The sequence below is a fragment of the Rhipicephalus microplus genome, chromosome 8 (genome assembly GCF_043290135.1).
Source record: "Rhipicephalus microplus isolate Deutch F79 chromosome 8, USDA_Rmic, whole genome shotgun sequence".
Classification (NCBI taxonomy): domain Eukaryota; kingdom Metazoa; phylum Arthropoda; class Arachnida; order Ixodida; family Ixodidae; genus Rhipicephalus; species Rhipicephalus microplus.
In genome coordinates, this window is record NC_134707.1 from 26,699,426 (window position 1) to 26,714,826 (window position 15,401).

At 47.1% G+C, this 15,401-nt stretch overlaps 1 protein-coding gene across 4 annotated transcripts in view; it reads left to right on the top strand.

The window, feature by feature from the left end:
- LOC119165751 (prestin) overlaps positions 1–15,401 on the top strand; it is a 115,594-nt gene that overhangs the window by 22,313 nt on the left and 77,880 nt on the right. For all 4 annotated transcript variants that reach the window (XM_075871372.1, XM_075871374.1, XM_075871371.1 and 1 more), the window contains exons 6-8: positions 3,266–3,421; positions 12,762–12,841; positions 14,306–14,459. In XM_075871372.1, the coding sequence (XP_075727487.1) occupies positions 3,266–3,421; positions 12,762–12,841; positions 14,306–14,459 (390 nt within the window). The remainder of the gene's footprint in view (positions 1–3,265; positions 3,422–12,761; positions 12,842–14,305; positions 14,460–15,401) is intronic.

Here is a 15,401-nt window from a genome sequence, read left to right on the forward strand (position 1 = left end):
GGCTACGCGATGTGTTATATGATGCGGAGTATGCACATTTCAAGGTAGGGTTTTCACAATTAGAGAGGCATGAGTGTGTCAAGGAATGACCTTGAAAGTTGGCTGTATGCGGGTATGTTTATGCAAAGGGAGACGAGAATATGACGGCCAGTGGAGCTCGCGGAAAAAATTGCGTACTGTGCCCGAAGTTGTGGCTCAACGAACTACGTGAGGGTGTTCAGTTCAAAGGGTTTGGCTGCGCTTGTGATACGAGGAAGTGTCAGGGCTGCCTTAATTGCGAGGTGGACCATGGCATTCGCGCGTTCAGTTTCTTTGCGATTCAACTTGAGATATAAGGTAGCGTATATAATGCGGCTAAACGTGAAAGCATGCACGAATTTCATATTGCCCGCTTCGTCTAAACTCTTGTTCTCACATCTCAAAGTGTATAGGCCTCTAGAGTTTCCCTTTTGTAGAAATGCAACCGCTGTGGCAAGGGACCGAACCCGTAACGTTTGGTTCAGCAGCCGACCATCTAAATCGCTACACCCTCATGGTGGACCGAAAAATTCTTATTTTACATATTTTGGATTATCTAGCTGAGGCTTGATTTTATCTTTCATAGGACTGCCGAACCACTAATGCTAGTTTTCAAGGTATAAAACTGAAAGTCTATTGTAATACATCAATACTTTATCACGTCTTATTGGGAAAATCTGACTATACAACTATCAACTATTTGTAGCCCTGTAAGACTGCAACAAAGCTTTAGGTATGGGGTGCACCTTTGTGTGAGCATCGTGTCTTAAGACGAAAGCCCTTATGCCTAATCAAATACGACAATAAACCGTCGACGTTGGTGACGACCGGCGTAAGCATGAGTGATGAATGGCACCATGACGTCAGTGATCGTTAATACCTGAGGGGTCACACAAAGTGTGCCATGCAATGACGTCATGGCACGACATTGTCACACGGTCAATGGTGTGGCGATCACAGAGGCCGTAAAAAACCCGGTGAGGTGCAGGAAGCGTCAAATGTCTTTGATTTTCGGGACAGTGCCAAGCTACGTCCCGTGCTAAGAGGTATCTGTACGGGTCGATCAGTACGTCAACCGAAAAGCAAAGGAAAATTATTGCGCCTTTGAGTCATGATGAGCGATCGTGTGTATGCCCTTCTGCATTTTTAAATAATTTTTTGCTTACACACTTATCCCAACGTCTCACCCTAGACGTCGCCATTTTGTGCCGATTTGTCGAATATTTATCTCCAACAAACGAGGGGTAATGCCACTACCAAATGTTGCGATCAAGGGAGACCAACTCTCTGTGAGCAGCGAGCATAAATTCCTGGGAACCACTTTAGATTCTAAGCTGACGTTTATTCCCCATATTAAATATGTCAAAATGAAATGTTTGAAAGCGATGAACATCCTAAAACTCTTGTCACGTACAACATGGGGTAGTGATCGAAAGTGCCTCTTGAAGTTATAAAAAAGCCTTGTTGGGTCACGCCTACATTATGCCTCTATAATTTATCATTCCGCAACGCCAAGTGCATTAAAAATCCTAGACCCCGTTCACCATCTGGGTATCCGACTTGCAACTGGTGCTTTCAGGACCAGTCCGATCCAGAGCCTCTATGTAGAGTCGAATCAGTGGTCACTTCACCTGCAGCGATCCTATAGCAGTTTCACATATTTTATAAAGGTACGCGCAAACATCAAGCATCCATCTTATTCAACTATAAACGATATGACCGCTGCCACCCTCTTCCATAATCGCCCCACAGTGAGAAAGCCGTTCTCTTTGCGTGTGAGAAACTTAAGTGAGGAAACGGGTGTTCCGCTGCTAGAACTTTGTCCTACGCCCACAGCGATACTTTTACCCCCGTGGCAGTGGCAGCTTATACACTGTGACACCTCATTTGTCGAGATCACCAAACACGCACCAGAAGCACATATTAAAATGCATTTCCGAGAACTCCAGTCCAAGTACTCATGCGCAGAGTTTTATACCGACGCTTCTAAGTCGCATGTAGGGGTGGCTTATGCAGTCGTCGGACCATCCTTCTCGGAATCCGGTGTGCTGCAGCCGGAAACAAGTCTATTTACGGCTGAGGGTTATGCACTATTGTCGGCTGTGAAGCATATACGGAAATCAAACATACAAAAATCAATTATATTCACAGACTCATTAAGCGTGGTAAATGCATTAGGATCACTTTTCAGATTGAGAAATCCGGTAATAATTGAGCTGTATTCCGTCCTATGTACTGCGTACATGTCCAACCAGCATGTTACTATTTGCTGGGTACCTGGCCATAGAAGCATCGAGGGCAATGTGCTAGCTGACGAAATGGCCACCTCAATTATATTGTGCGCTATTAACCCCACCGCTACTGTCCCTGCAACAGACCTAAAACCCTTCCTACGTAAGAAACTGCGAAACCACTGGCAACGCTTGTGGGACACAGAAACAAATAATAAGCTTCACTTGATTAAGCCGCGGTTGGGTTACTGGCCCTCCGCTACAAGAACACGGCGAACTGATGTCCTATTCTGTCGCCTCAGAATAGGACACACTTATGGTATCCATAGCTTTCTGCTGACTGGCGATGAACCTCCTACTTGTGGTAGATGTGGTGAGAGGCTAACCGTCCTCCACGTCCTCCTGGAGTGTCCTGAAGCTGAAAGTGAGAGAAAGAAATATTTTGCTTTAGCATACCGCTATAATCTTCCTCTACATCCGATTATGTTTCTCGGTGAAGAGCCGCTCTTTGATGCAAAATCAGTTTTAAGCTTTTTAAAGGATGTAGCTTTTTAAAGAATGTGTTTAGCCCAACATTGAATGTTTTTAGCCCAACAGGTTCATAGCGCATCCTCTGTTCAGAGGATGCCGCTGTGATAGCAGCTTTCAATGAGCCCAGGCCTCCATGCTCTTGTTTTAAGGGTTCTGTCGAGGCACTGGTGCTCCACGCCAAGTTTTTATTTCACATACATATCACTTTTAAACCATTTTGTGTTTACATAGCACACATCATTTGTCATTGCCATAATTTTACTATATATATATTTTTATGCACCTACAGCGACTGTTTTTAGGCCCATTTACAGCCACGTCACATCTGTTTTATCTACACTGCACATTGCACAGTTCATTATCATCGCTCTGGCGCTCTTTGGCCACATCTGGCCCTTGCGCCAATAAACTCCACTAATCATCGAATATTTATAATCAGCTGCCAGCTTTACGAATGTCTTTTTCTCGCGGATTTTTTTTTTCAGGGCTACATCGAGTTTTTTCGCCGCATAGCCGAGACCCATCTGCCAACGCTTGCACTCTCCGTAACAAGTTTCATCATCATGCTGCTCATCAAGATACTGGCCGACCCATTCCTGCTCAAGAAGATTGGCATCCCCTTCCCCATCGAAATGGTCGTCGTAAGTGTCCTCATAAGCTTCCACAAGATGCAAACCATTGTGAACATCTCAATCGGGGTTGGACTGCTAATTCGGGCATGGTCAAACTGCACTACATTGAACGAGCACGTAGCATCTTAATTGAGTCAACTATAACGCCTACCAATGGTCATGATATTTAACTGGAAATACAGTGAATCCCCGGGGATACCAATTTCACTGGTCCAAAAAATATTTGTATCCCAAATTTATATGATCGAAAATACGGAAAATAACCAAGTGGCAAAAGATAGCTGGCGTACGTTTGCGTTTATTGTTTCTCAGGGCCACAGACACGAACAGCTCTAAATAAACTCGAGTGAATTTTTTAGATAATAATGATCATACCGCCACTCGTAGGCGATCGAAGAACAAGAGCAAAAAGATTTCCTCTTCGCGCAAGTCCACGCTTCGACGGTTATGCTAAATATGGTTCAGCCTGCGTTACATCATTATGTGACGGCACACTCATGAATCTGCACCCACTGTTCATGAATCTGTGCCTCAGATTCATGAACAGCGGGTGCTACTGAGGCCGACGTTTTGACACGCTGGCTCATGTTCTCCATGGCTGCAAATTGGCAACGTCCTCTCACGACAGTTTGTGCAGTAGACTAGAATGCCCCAAGAGAGAGTGCTCAGTTGCACGCTCTTCATTGTTAAGATGAATTCGTAGCGCCTGTCCATTCCACTCGGTAACTTTTATTGTGTACATGTAGGTGATATAAAAATAAGATTCAGATCGTGCAATCTCGCTATCTGTAAATGGCAGCTGCAGCTTGGTCTGAACAAGGTGGTCAAGCGGGCAGACCAGAATGGCTTTAGATTAAATTCATAAAAGAGTACTTGCGTCGTATTTACCCGAAAAAGAGGCCTGAACCACGACCCCGACATTGATCTGCAGGGTCAACATCTACCTGTAGAAACGGAATATAAATTCTTGGGGGTAATAGTAGATGCAAAGCCAACCTTTGTGTACCATATAAAGTATCTAAAATCAAGAGTATGAAAACAATAAATATTTATAGGTGTTGTCACACACTACATCGGGTAACGACAAGAAGTGCTTAATGGATGTTTATAAAAGCCTCGTCCACTCACGACTAGACTATAGAGCCGTAATCTATCAATACACCTCGTCAAGCGCCTTTAGAATGCTGGACCCCATCCATCAATTAGGTATCCGGTTGTCTTTAAGTGCATTCAAGACAAGCTCTAGAGAGAGTCTGTATGTAGAATCAGACAAATGGTCACTCCATTTGCAGAGATCTTACTCATACCTCGTTTATTTACAAAACGTGTATGCGAACAGAGAACACCCCGCACATGCTACCATAAATAATTTGTCCAGCTCTCACATTATCCACAGCTATGCCTCAATGAGGAAGCCGTACTCACTCGGAGCGAGAGCTCTTGCTGAGGAAATACAAGTCCTACTCTTTGAAAACAGCCTTATGGCGCCTGCTATAGGCCTTTCGCTGAGGCAGTGGCAGCTTATAAACTGGGACGTATACTTTGTGGAAGTTGCAAAACAAGCCCCTGTTGGACATATTCGTATGTAATTTTTAGAAATTCAGCACAAATACTCATTACCGGAATTCTATACCGATGAGTCGAAGTCTCGTCGAAGACTCGAACCAACTATGTGTGGTCTACGATGGGATAAGCTGCTTAGAATAAAATGGTAGACAATTTCGAGCACTATGTACTCTATTGTAGGAGAGGGCTGAGCACTCGCTGATATAACTCAACCAATTGATTGATTGATATGTGGAGTTTAACGTCCCAAAACTACCATATGATTATGAGAGGTGCCGCAGCAGAGGGCTCCGGAAATTTCGACCACCTGGGGTTCTTTAACGTGCACCCAAATCTGAGCACACGGGCCTACAACATTTCCGCCTCCATTGGAAATGCAGCCGCCGCAGCCGGGATTTGATCCCACGACCTGCGGGTCAGCAGCCGAGTACCTTAGCCACTAGACAACCACGGCGGGGCTATAACTCAACCAACGTTGTACGCATAGAAAAATTGTTTAACGATTTGGAGCACTTGGTACTCCACTATGGGAGAGCAGACAACCGTCCCAGTTACAGCTTGAGACAGTCGTTCACGTGATACCGAGCGTTCTGCGTGGCAAAGCAGCAAAGCTACTTACAATGTGCTATAAGTACATGAACACTATAGCTGTCACAAATATAAAGATTAAGAACTTTTCTAACAAGTATACTTTTCTGCTAAGCATAAGAACGCTACGTTCATCAGATAATTGTACAACGATATCTGAACGCATGAACACCTGCCTGTAGCTACTACATATGGTAAGCTGCAGGAAAAAATTCAAGCATCTCCACGAAGTGTCGAGCGTTTCAGAAGAGTGATTACGCTTATTGCGTATGCGATGGTCGATTCCCGGCAGTACCGGTTATCGGCGCCATTAACCTACGCCAGATCGTGGTTGTACCCATATTTTTTGTAATACGTATATGTTTTACCCGCCTTTAGGGTGAGAAATTTTATGCCCCCATACAGCCACATACCATTGCATTGTTCACATCTATCGTCTATGGAAATGGCGCCCTTTGGTCATCAATTGACCCCTGTGCCATAAAACCCTATTAATCATCGTCAAAATTAGACGATGCAAAGCAACGAGGGAAGATTCAGCGAAACGAAAGAACGCTCTTTCCTTTCGCTTATTCTTCCTCGTTGGTTTGCGTCGTCTAATGTTCTTGTAATATGCACCAACAGGTTCAGCAAAAATTTTACTTTCATGGAGAGGCGGGTCCCACCGAGACAGTACTACACCCGCTCTGATCTGGGGGTCCTTAGTGAAGCTAGTATTCTCTGGCATCACATCAAGCCACCATCCAGTATTCCCGTGGATCGGGTCAATTAAAGCCATTCACTCTCACAAGTTAATGAAACTCAAGGTGGTTGTCTGGCGCCGACCGTAAGCACAGTCACCCTGTACTCCATGCTCTAATGCATACACATACCCCCACAAGACGTAGTCACATCGTTTTCATTGTGGGTCAACAGCCACGCCTAACAGTATTAAGTGCGGAGCCTTTTCGGATGTTCCAGATGCGTTCAAGAGCCACCACTTTTGATCGGTAACGTTGCAGTTTTATGTGCGCATGAAACATACAAGCAGTGCTACGGTGAACTCACGCACACGAAAACGCTTGGGATTGTCCATTCAATATTTCATAATTATGATCATTTCTAACTTCGAAATAAAAAAATAAACTATCGCTTTTCAGTCAAAAATGAAGGCGCCCGTGAATTGGAAATGAAGACACCACGGACCCGAGCTAACGGGGGAGTTTCGGCTCCCTCCCACGCCTAGCCGTGCGTGGCTTTGCCGTGTCCGGGGAAAAGGGGATCCTGGGGGTTGAGCCAATGCTGGGTGATTGGACCTTTAAGGCCCCCCGGCAGAGGCAACACACCCCTTTGGCCCCGGCTTCACGTAGACGGCACCCCTGGGCTGACCCACCCAGGAGAAATCGGCAGTCGCCTTTTCCTATCTCTCTCTTCCTACATCTTAGTCTTTTCTCGTCTTTAAATCTGTCCTGTCTTCTTCTCCCTTCCATTTACTTCCGATTTTTCCTGGCGGCAAGGGTTAACCTTGTGTAATTACTCAACCTTGAGTAGTTATATTTGGTCCCCGCACGGGGCACCTTGAGTAATCTAGGTGACGGTGAGTGGCGACACCGCGGACCCCGAGCTCCCAACATAAGCTGTGCCCAACCGTGGCGAGGTGTTTATAGGTGAAGGGTAGAAGCCGTAAACGGTGGCCGTCGGAGCCTTGGTCAAGCTCCGGCCGATGGGCTCCCTGCCTGTCTACCAGGCAGGGAGCTCCGGGACCTCTCTCGGCATCAGGGTAAACCGAGCGACGAAAGTACCCCCGTTCCCTGCTTTTCAATCTGTCACATGGCATTTTCCAAACCCCCCCCCCCCCCCCAAACGTGATCGGCCCCCGAAAAGGGGCCGCACCGAAGTTTCTTTCCCACCACTACCTAACTTGAGTCCTCCCAAACCGAACAACTTCCCTCGCTTCATGGTGATGGAATCGGTCGACCAATCCAAACCTCTTTCTTCACTGTCGGTATTTCCTGTGTCAAAGTTTCTTGAGAGTGTTGTTGGAGAGTCGTACAAGGCCAAAAAACAACGAACTGGCGAAGTCCTTGTCGAGCTCAGTAGACAGGACCAGGCCGACAAGCTCCTTGCTCAAACCCGCATCGCCGATCTGGCCATTCGAGTCACGCCCCACCGCAGCCTCAACAGCTCCCAGGGCGTGATTTCGGAGCCAGATCTGGCAAACGAGACAGAGGCCGACCTCCTTGAAGGCCTGCGAAACCAAGGTGTGACGGCAGTTCGGCGCATTACCATCAGAAGAGATGACAAGGAAATACCCACTAGGCACATAATCCTCACATTTGATCGGTCCAATCTTCCAGATTATATTAATGCAGGCTTTATCCGGTGCTCCGTCCGAGCGTACATCCCGAACCCGCGGCGCTGTTTCAAGTGCCAGAGGTTCGGGCATGGTACTAACTCGTGTCGGGGCCAAATAACCTGTGCCAAGTGCGCCCAACATGACCATCCCACTGATAATTGTAGCTCTCAACAACTTCTCTGCATCAACTGTCAGGGCCCACACGCGGCGTACTCCAGAAAATGCGAGAAGTTTCAATTGGAAAAGAAAATAATAAACATAAAGGTCACAGAGAACATCACCTTCCCGGAGGCGCGAAAGAGGTTCGCCTCTTTCCCTCTGGGGAGGTACGCCGACGCAGCTCGCCGGGGGGCGGAGCGGCGTCTTGTTTCGGCGGGGACCCAGTACCGCGAGTCGGACTTGGTCCCGCCCCCGCCCCCCCCTGGGTTGCCTCTTGCAGCCCAATCTGTCGCCACACCGCTTGCTGAGGCAGCAGCGGATGTGGTGCAAACCAGTTCTGTTGGGACCGGTGCCGCTCCCGCCTCGGCCTCCCCGTCCTCCAGTGCGTTGGAGGGTGCCGAGATGATGGACACCGCGGGCCCCGCACCGGATCCCACCGCCACCGCACCGCCCGTGCCACCTGTGGCACCCCCGGGGGTGGCGGCTCAAACGAAGGGCTCCCGAAAGGGGGCCAAGTCCGGGGGGCCCGGCTCGACGGGCACCCCTCGGACATCTGATGATGACATGGATGTCTGGCCGTTCCTGCCTGCCACGCAGCGCAAGGAGCGGCCTGTGACGGCTAAGTCTTCAGAAGGGCCTAAAAAGCCCAAGCCAAGAGTAATAGCCCCGAAAGACGACACATGAACACACACAAACACACACACTCCAGTCTTCTTAAATTCAAATAATGGGAACAGAAAACATAATCCAATGGAACTGCAGAGGCCTCCTTAAAAACCTGGACGATGTGTATGAGATTCTGCATGACAGACAGCCAAGTATCATGTGTCTCCAGGAAACCCACCTTAATTCTAAAAACACAAATTTCTTAAATAGGTATATGGTATTCAGAAAGGACAGGGTTGGCTGCACCCACTCCTCAGGAGGTGTTGCTATTATCGCACTGAAGTCATTAGCATGCCACCCTATCTCTTTAAACACTGTCCTCGAGGCTGTAGCGATCCGTACAATAATATTTAATAAGTTGATAACGGTATGCTCCGTTTACATCTCTCCGGATTTTTCACTTGTGAGCTCTGACTTCGAGGCGCTGGTCGACCAGCTGCCCGAACCGTACATCCTCATAGGCGACCTTAATGCGCACAACCCTCTTTGGGGCTCCTCCAGAACGGATACCCGAGGTCGCCTAATAGAGAAGTTTCTTACATCCTCCGGATCATGCCTTTTCAACAAAAAACAGCCTACATACCATAACTTAGGACACAATACATACTCGCATCTTGACTTGGCTATTGGTTCCGCAGCTCTCTTTCCATGTCTTGAGTGGGGTGTGGGCACGGACCCATATGGTAGTGACCATTTCCCCACCTCATTAACGTATCTAGGTACAGGCCCGAGCAGTTCACCTTCCCATAAAAGGTTTAATGAATCAAAAGCAAACTGGAGCACATTCACACAAACATCTCAACTACACCACACATCCATAGAACACCTACACGTGGAGGAAGCCGCCCAACTCATCACGGCGCACATCCTTGACGCCGCCGAAAAGTCCATTCCCCTGGCCTCCAGTGCGTCCTGCAACCCAAGGCGGCCCTGGTGGAACGAGGACTGCAGGCGGGCGCGACAGGCCCAGAACAAAGCGTGGGGTGTCCTTCGCCGGTACCCCACGTCGGACAACCTCATTTCGTTTAAACGGGCAAAGGCTTTTGGGAAGCGAGTGCGTCGTGAGGCGAAAAGGGACAGCTGGCGCACCTTCCTCACTTCCATCAACTCATACACTGACACACACAAAGTCTGGACACGAATACGCAAACTAAAAGGACAACAGACACACAGCCTGCCCCTGGTTAGTACAACAGGGGACACACTGGAAGACCAGGCTAACACACTCGCACAACACTTCCAACACGTGTCCAGCTCAGCACACTACACAAACACTTTCATGAAACACAAAACATCTGTTGAAAAAAAGCCCTTACACGACAAAGAGAAATCGAACAGTTCTTACAACTCTGAATTCACTCTCTATGAGTTGAGGGCTGCCTTGAGCACGTGCAAACCTTCAGCTCCAGGTGCAGATAAGGTTACATACACCATGATACAGCACCTACACCCAGACACTCTTGAAACACTCTTACACCTATACAATAAAATATGGCTTTTGGGGCACATTCCTCGCTCTTGGAGGGAGGCCATAGTAGTAGCTTTCCTAAAGGAAGGGAAGGACCCTTCCTCTCCTGCCAGTTATCGTCCCATTGCCCTGACTAGCTGCCTGTGTAAGCTCTTCGAGAAGATAATAAACAGGAGACTTGTGTACTTTCTCGAGTTCAACGGTCTTCTCGAGGGCTGCCAGGCAGGCTTCAGGGCGGGGCGATCTACCAACGATCAACTCGTTGCATTAGAGGCATATGTAAAAGATGCTTTCCTCCACAAGCAGTACTGCATGACAGTATTTTTTGATTTAGAAAAGGCGTATGATACTGCTTGGAGGTATGGTATCCTCATTGATCTCAAGTCTTTTGGCATTTCGGGTAACATGTTCAACACGCTTGCCAGTTACATGTCCGAAAGAACGTTTCGCGTGCGTGTTGGAACTGCACTATCTAGAGTTCATGTTCAGGAAAATGGAGTGCCACAAGGTGGAGTTTTAAGTTGCACCCTTTTCATTGTGAAAATGAACTCACTGAGGAAGGCATTGCCACCGTCGATTTCCTGCTTAATTTATGTAGACGACGTACAATTATCTTTTAAGTCTTGTAACCTATCTGTCTGCGAGCGCCAAGTACAGCTTGGTGTTAGCAAGCTAGCTGGCTGGGCAGATAGGAACGGGTTTAAATTTAATCCGGGGAAGTGCACTTGTGTTCTTTTTTCTAAGAGGCGTGGTATCCGGCCGGATCCTGACATTCATCTTAATGGTGTGTCAATTCCCGTCAAAAAGGAACACAAGTTTTTAGGAATAATCTTTGACGAAAAGCTGACATTCATCCCACACATAAAACAACTAAAATATAAATGCTTAAAAACACTGACTATCATGAAGGTTCTCTCGCACATTTCTTTTGGTGCTGACAAACAACTTTAATTACGTGTTTTTACCAGCCTAATAGGTTCGCGATTGGACTATGGTAGCGTTGTTTATGGGTCAGCAAGTAAAACATCCCTCAAAATGCTGGACCCGGTACTCCATCTGGGGCTCCGCCTGGCGTGTGGTGCATTCCGGACTAGTCCGGTCGAAAGCCTCTATGTGGAGTGTAACAAATGGAACCTGCAACGTCAGCGAGCATACACAGATCTCCTTTATGCTTTTAAACTTTCATCCATGCCTCACCATCCTTTTAAATCAGTTTTTTATGATACGTCCATGACTGAACTCCTTTTAAACCGACCATCGTTCTCTGCGTCTTTCTCCTACAGAGCTAGAGAGGAAGCGTCAGAGCTTTCTGTCTCTTTTCTAGACACCATCCAAAGTTCTCCAACAGATTTTATAGCACCATGGCATCTCCGCGCTGTCTTATGTGACACATCTTTTACACATATAGATAAAAACCGAGCTCCCACATGTGCTATTCTGCAGCATTTCTTGCATCTGCAGCATAAGTATCAATGTGCTGAATTTTATACGGACGCCTCTAGAACTGCCACCTCTGTGTCCTGCGCTGCGCATGGACCCGGCCTTAGTGTCACTAAAACGCTGAATAGTCATACTAGTATCTTTACCGCAGAGGCGTATGGTGTTCTTCTTGTTGTTAATCATATACTTCAAAGCGACATCTCACAATCCATTATCTATACAGACTCCCTCAGTGTTGTGCGGGCACTGTCGTCAACAATGCCTTCGAAAAACCATGTTGTCAATCTAATTGTCAAAGCTGTTATGTCTGTGTATGTACGCAACCTTGAACTGGTTCTTTGTTGGGTCCCTGGCCACTGTGGTATAGCCGGGAACGAAGCAGCGGATCGAATGGCTGCTGCTGCTACACTCCTAAATACAGTAGACATAACCACATTACCCTACACCGACGTGAAACCACACATCAGACAACAACTTCGTAAAACATGGCAAACACACTGGAGTGAACAAACAGACAACAAGTTACACGTAATAAAACCACATTTGGGACCATACACCACCGACGCACGTAATAGATACACTGAAGTCGCCTTGGCCAGATTACGGATAGGGCACACTCATGCAACGCACTCGCACCTTCTCACTGGGTCTCCAAGACCTCTGTGCAGCAGGTGCGGAGAGGCCCTATCCGTGATCCACATCCTGATACAATGTAAGGCACTTGACACAACACGACGCAAATACTTCCCACAACTACACACGCGACATATTCCACCACACCCGTCACACTTCATAGGAGACGAAGCACTGTTTTCAGTCAAACGCGTTTTAGAATTTCTTACCGACGTGAAATTTTTACATCTCATTTCTTATCATGCTTGACAACCTGGCCCTTTAGACCAGTCATCTTCCATTACGTTGTGTTTTACTTTGTCTATTTTTACTGAGATGTTCTTTTACTTCCTTGTCACTTTAATGTAATCACTTCTGTTTGGCGCTCTTTGCCCTTAGTCGGCCTTGCGCCATTAAACTCTAAACATCATCATCAATTGGAAATGAAATGACGTATATACAAATGAAACTCATTGAACATAGCTTTGTATAATGGGTGCATTCTGGCGTTTCAGGTCATCTTAGGCACACTGCTGTCGCATCATCTAAACCTGGAAGGTTACAACATGAGCGTCATCGAGCACATCGAGCATCAGTGAGTAAACTTGTTCCCGCCGCACGCTCGCATGTAATAATGAATGTTGAAGTTTTACGCCCCAAAGTCACTAAGTGAATATAAACGCTTCTTGAAAAGGGGGGTACGGAAATCTTGACCTTCAGGGGTCACAGTGAGGTACTCGTTTGGAATAGTCGCTTCACGATGACGAGTGAAAAACAGCGCTAAAAAGACGGAACAGGAAAGAACACCAGACCAAAGCGCTGACTATAAAAACCAGTCAGCGCCATCGTGCCATGTCCGTGCTTGTCCCGTCTTTTCAGCGCTATTTTTCACTCGTCGCCAGAAGTTCTTTTTTTCAGCTTGGCACTGAAATTAAACGACCTGAAGTCGCTGAAACTTTGGTACAAAATTACGGCTTTGCCCCTTGCTGCAAATGACGCCACGCGCGCCATCACCAGCGGTAAGCGCGGGATTTACAGCCGGCGTCTTCTTGGGCTTGTCTTGCCCTGAAATATCACCTAGTGGCCCACTTTTCAGCCACGTTAAGGCATGATATACTGTCTGTCTACTTCAAGATCTCGCCGGAGACAACCACTTGTTCGGTAACCCTCCTAAGCGGACTACGCATGCACGCTCCTGCACAGCTGCGTGATTCCAGTATACACCGCAATGGCCTCGCACATCGGGGCGGGAGACGTTTCTCTCAGAATTCACCTTGTCTTCCCAGCTGCAAAGACAGCTCACACCAATGCCGACAAACTACGTGCAATAGGAAGAGAAGGAGGAAGGATGCAGGAAGGAGAGAGATGTTATGTGCAACAAGTGTACACTAAACGGTTATCCGTAGACAGGATAACCGCTGGTCCTTAAGGGTAACTAACTGGATTCCTAAAGAAGGCAAGCGGGTAAGGGGAGACAAAAGGTTAGGTGAGATTAAGAAGTTTGATGATGAGATGAAGAAGTTTGCGGGTATAAATTGGCAGCAGCAAGCACAGGACCAAGGTGACTGGCGGAACATGGGAGAGGCCTTTGTCCTACAGTGGAGGTAGTCGGGCTGATGATGATGATGATGATGACTATGACGACGACGATGCTGATGATGATGATTATGAAACTATAGGCCAGTGCGTTACACGCCACGAATTGAGGATACATTTTATTGCGGACCAAGGGCTTAAACAAAACTTTGCAAATAGCGTAGTCAACGAGTGTTTGGCTGTTTGTGTTGTGTGTTTATCAGTAAATACGTCATAGCCATCCCGCAGCACGTGTAATGGCATGCTATGCGGAAAGAGTGCAAAAAAGATGGATGGAATGGATTGGGATGAAATGGGATGGAATGGAATGGGATGAAATGGAATGGGATGAAATGGAATGGGGTGGAATGGGATGAATTGGGATGGGATAGAATGGAATGGGATGGGATAGAATGGATGGATGGAATGGATGGATGGATGGATTAAATGGATGGCAAGTGGTGACCTCCGCTCTTTCGCACAGAATGCCACGACCGCACTCGCCGGTGTTCTCGGCGCAGCTCCTGTCGAGTTTGGCGGCGCCGGCGCTTGCCGTGTCGGTGGTCAGCTACGCCATCACCATCTCTCTGGGTCGCATCTTCGCAAGAAAGCATAAGTACGCCATCGACCCTAACCAGGTACTTTTACACGTCGCAATGATGGTTGTACGCATACGCACGTCGTGCAAGTGCACCGACTATGAGTGTGTACGATTTGCATGTTCTGTCCCTAAAACATCCCTCGGATGTCTACGAAACACGTCTGCTGGGCGTCTCAGAAGATTACTTCGTGTTTTTTTATGTTTTGCATCTTGCTTTGGGGCACATCTTTTGTAGGGGCGTAACCAACTTTCCGGGGCGTGGGCAGATATTTCTAGTGAACACTTTTTTGCGTTCTTGGGTGTGTGTGTGTTTGCGAGCATATGTTCACATGCCAAAGTTTGAAGCAGCACCTACATGATTTGACGACATCCCAATAGGGCCGTTTTTTGCTCCCTTGGCAGGCAATGTCAACGCTGGAGTCAGTGAACTCGTATAAAACATTTTATTTTACTTCACTGTCATCTACATTATCTAGACGAGTCGAGACCATGGCTGAGTTTGTGATCTCTGTGTCTTCGATGCAGCCTAAATCAGATAAATCACTATTTTGGTCACTAGACCACAAGGAGATGATGGTCTTGGCGTTAGTAAGCTACGCTCATTGCTGCCTTCCCGTAACGTCACACTGCGATAACACGTCACTGAAAAGCAAATCCTTTAACATAAAAACGGAAAGCGTCCTTTAAAGGTAGCGACAATAATTATATGTTAGATGCACCCCTAGGCAGCACAATGCTTGTTTTAGACTTCTCGAAACCATTACTTTTGTATAGAGCAACAGTCCAAAAATTTTCACAATCCGTGTAAGAACTCCTTCAGCATGAGATTTCGAAGGAGACAAAGAGGAACGCCCCCCCCCTCTTTTTTTTTACCCCACACTTAACATTCGCCTTGCATATGCATGCGTGGTGCCCGAGTTATTCTGTCTACACATGTAGTATTCCAACTCATCCTGACGTCTTCATAATGCGAAATATT